Here is a 3,463-nt window from a genome sequence, read left to right on the forward strand (position 1 = left end):
GATTACCTTCAAATTGTGTACCATTGTCTCTAACGATCTCATTGGGTACGCCGAACCTGCACACAGTACTCTCCCAAAAGAAATCTCTAACTTGCTCATTGGTTATAGTGCGCAACGGCTTTGCTTTCACCCACTTGGTGAAGAAGTCAATAGCTACCACCAGATATTCAGCATTTCCTGCGCCCTTCGGGAAAGGTCCCACTATGTCAATGGCCCACTTGTAAAATGGCCATGGTGATACAATAGGTATCATGGGATGTTGAGGCGCTCTGCTGACGGGCGCGTGTAATTGACATTCTTGGCAAACTCTGATCCTTTCAGCTTTGTCCGCGTACATTCTAGGCCAATAATAACCCAGCCGCTTAATTAGATCGGTGACCGTCCTTCACCCAGAGTGTAACCCGCATGATCCCTTGTGAATCTCGTCAATGATCATGGCAGCCTCTTTAGGTTCCACGCAGCGCAGGGATGCGCCCAAATAGGACTTTCGATATAAAATTTCACCTCGCAATTCATAGTTCGGAGCCTTCACCCTGATCTTCATTGCTTCCTTTTCTCCCTCGGGTAGAGATCCGGTTCGTAGGAATTCTATGATGTCTGTCATCCAAGTCGCCTCTTCTTCTTCAACAGACGCGATCGTTGTCTCTGGCTTTGTGGACTTTGTGAAGACTTGCTCTACCAATATTTTCTTTTCTAAGTGATTGAAGGTGAGGGCTGCTAGTTTACTGAGTACATCTGCCTGCTTGTTCTGGCTCCTGGGTATTTGACTGATTCTGAAATCAACAAACGTGTCGGCTAGAGAGTGGACCAAAGCTAAGTACGATTGCATAGATTTGCCGTTTGCGTCAAAGGTGCCGTTTATCTGATTGGCGACTAGCTGTGAATCTACGTAAGCTTGCAACTTCTTTATTCCTAGCTCTCTTGTGATGCGCATTCCTGCTAATAGCGCTTCGTATTCTGCCTCAATGTTTGTCACCTTAAAGTTAAATCGTAGCACATAGGTATGTTCTTCCTGATGTGGACCTGTGAGGATTAATCCCGTGCCCGCGCCTTCGGAGCTTGCCGCGCCTTCGGAGCTTGCCGCGCCATCAGTATAGAGTTCCCACAGTTCGAGTGGTGGGGCGGGAAGTTGCTCAGGGTCGTCAATTGCCGGCATGTCGGCGGCCGTTTCGGCCAAATAATCGGCCATCACTTGCCCCTTGATAGCACTTCTAGCGCAGTATACGATCTCATGTTCGCCTAGCTCTATGGCCCATTTGGTCAGCCTACCAGATATCTCGTGCTTGTAGAGTAGCTGTTGAATAGGTTGATCAGTGAATACTGTTATCGGATGTGCTTGGAAGTACCTGCGCAAGCGTCTAGCAGTGACGACAAGCGCGTATACCAGTTTTTCTATGGGACGGTAATTCAGCTCGCTTCTTGACAGCGCTTTGCTAACAAAGTAGATTGGCATCTGCGCGTCTCCTAATTCAGCGACTAAGACGGAACTAACAGCCTCCCTAGATACCGCAAGGTAGAGTATCAGTGTTTCGCCTACAATCGGCGCTGTTAGCATCGGGAGGTCTTTGAGGAGCGCTTTCATTTCTTGGAACGCCTTTTCCGCCTCATCAGTCCACTTAAAGTCTGATTTCTTGGCGCAATCCTTCAGGGTGTTGAAAAATGGTAGTGATCTTTCAGCGACCTTGGACAAGAATCGCGTTAATGCGGCTAATTTCCCGTTAAGGCTTTGAACTTGCTTCTTTGTTTTAGGGGAGGGCATTTTTTCGATCCCCTCTATCTTTTTTGGGTTAGCCTTGACCCGCACGGAGTCACAATGTGTCCCAAAAAGTTCCCCTTCTTCTCCAAAGCTGCACTTGGCCGGCTTGAGCTTCATGTTGATGCTTCGTAGCTTGTTAAACGTTTCGAGTATTTCGGCCAATAGCTGTTCCTCGGTGTTTCTTTTGATGACTAGGTCGTCAACATACGCCCCGAGGTTGCGCCCTATCTGCTTAGCGAATGCTGTATCGATAGTGCGCTGATATGTAGCGCCTGCATTCTTCAACCCAAAGGGCATCTTGGTGTAACAGTAAATCCCTTGGTCCGTGTGGAATGCGGTCTTCTCTTCATCCTCTTCTGCCATTTGTATTTGATGATATCCTTTGTAGGCGTCTAAGAAGCACTTGAACCTAAAACCAGCAAGCGACTCTACCTTCCAGTCAATTTCTGGTAAAGGATAATTATCTTTGGGGCAAGCTTTGTTAATGTCTTTGAAGTCGATGCAAAGCCGCCACGTTCCATCTAACTTGGCTACCAGCACGAGATTGGCCACCCATGTCTGATAGTTCACTTTGCGCAGTATATTGGCTTTAACTAGCTTATCCACTTCTCTGCGCAGCCACTCGCTTCTCTCTGGGGCCATCAGCTGCTTCTTTTGTTTGATTGGGGTCAAATTGATGCTAGCGCACAGGTGACGCTGCGCTATCTCTCGTGGCACTCCAGTCATTTCAGCATCGCTCCAGCAAAACACATCGAAGTTAGCAATAAGGATATTCCTCAGCTTTTCCTTAGTCTCATGCGTGAGGCTTCCTCCTATTTTTACCTTCTGTTCCGGATACTCGAGGTTGACTATAACCCACCATTCATTCGCGCCCTTTTCTTCGGGTGTAGCGCTATCCTTATCATTAACTGATGTGCACAAAGCATCCAGCGGTGTTGACTCAAGTGTGGCGATCCCTTGATCTGTCAAGAATCGGACCATCCCATGAATTGTGGATGGTATAGCGCCAAATTTTTGAATAGAAGTTCTTCCCAGTATAGCGTTGTATCTGGAGTACGAGGGTACAATGCAGAACTCTATGCTCTCAGTGCGTCTTTTTGATTTATCTCTGCTGTCTCTCAACTCTAGCTTCAGATCTAAGGTTCCGATGGTCCACGCTGACTCTCCGAAAAATCCGGACAAGGCTGTGGTCGGAGGTTTGATTGTTCGCCTCACTGTGGTAGGTAGCTGTCGGAAGCAATGCTCATACATGATATCGACGCTATTGCCGTTGTCTATATGGAGGCGCTTGACGCCGTGCCCTGACTCTGGCAGATATCCCTGCACTACAATTGGCGTGCAAGAAGTATTGAATGCCTGTATGGCAGGGAATGATATTTCTAACATCATCGAGCCTCCTGCAGCGCTAGCTTTGCGCTTCGTTCCTTGCTGCGGTAGGAAACTGGACATTGAATGCACTTATTTTTTCGCGACAGGTGCCTGTATAGAAAAAATAAATGAGAGGTGAACATATAGAAAAAAGATCAAATCAAAACCTTTTAACTTGTATGTCCCACGGATGGCGCCAAATGATCAAGCATAGAATGATCGGGTCGGGTTCGGTCCATGCTTGACATCAATAGGGGGGATTTAAGGGTCAATTGAGTTTAACTCTCTGGTCCGGAGTACTGTGAATAACCCCTTGCGAGATGATGATCTCAACAGGGG

The 3,463-nt window shown here is 47.4% G+C and overlaps 1 protein-coding gene across 1 annotated transcript; it reads right to left on the minus strand.

Moving 5' to 3' along the window:
- Positions 1-385: 385 nt before the first annotated feature.
- On the minus strand, positions 386-3,205 carry LOC139849968 (uncharacterized). Its single transcript, XM_071839574.1, has one exon. It carries the CDS (start codon positions 3,203-3,205, stop codon positions 386-388), a length of 2,820 nt encoding a protein of 939 aa, XP_071695675.1.
- Positions 3,206-3,463: the final 258 nt, after the last annotated feature.

The sequence above is a fragment of the Rutidosis leptorrhynchoides genome, chromosome 1 (assembly GCF_046630445.1).
Source record: "Rutidosis leptorrhynchoides isolate AG116_Rl617_1_P2 chromosome 1, CSIRO_AGI_Rlap_v1, whole genome shotgun sequence".
Classification (NCBI taxonomy): Eukaryota; Viridiplantae; Streptophyta; class Magnoliopsida; order Asterales; family Asteraceae; genus Rutidosis; species Rutidosis leptorrhynchoides.

What these genes read in the sequence shown, in the direction of transcription:
- LOC139849968 (XM_071839574.1), bottom strand. Translation starts at nt 3,205, where the DNA reads ATGTCCAGTTTCCTACCGCAGCAAGGAACGAAGCGCAAAGCTAGCGCT.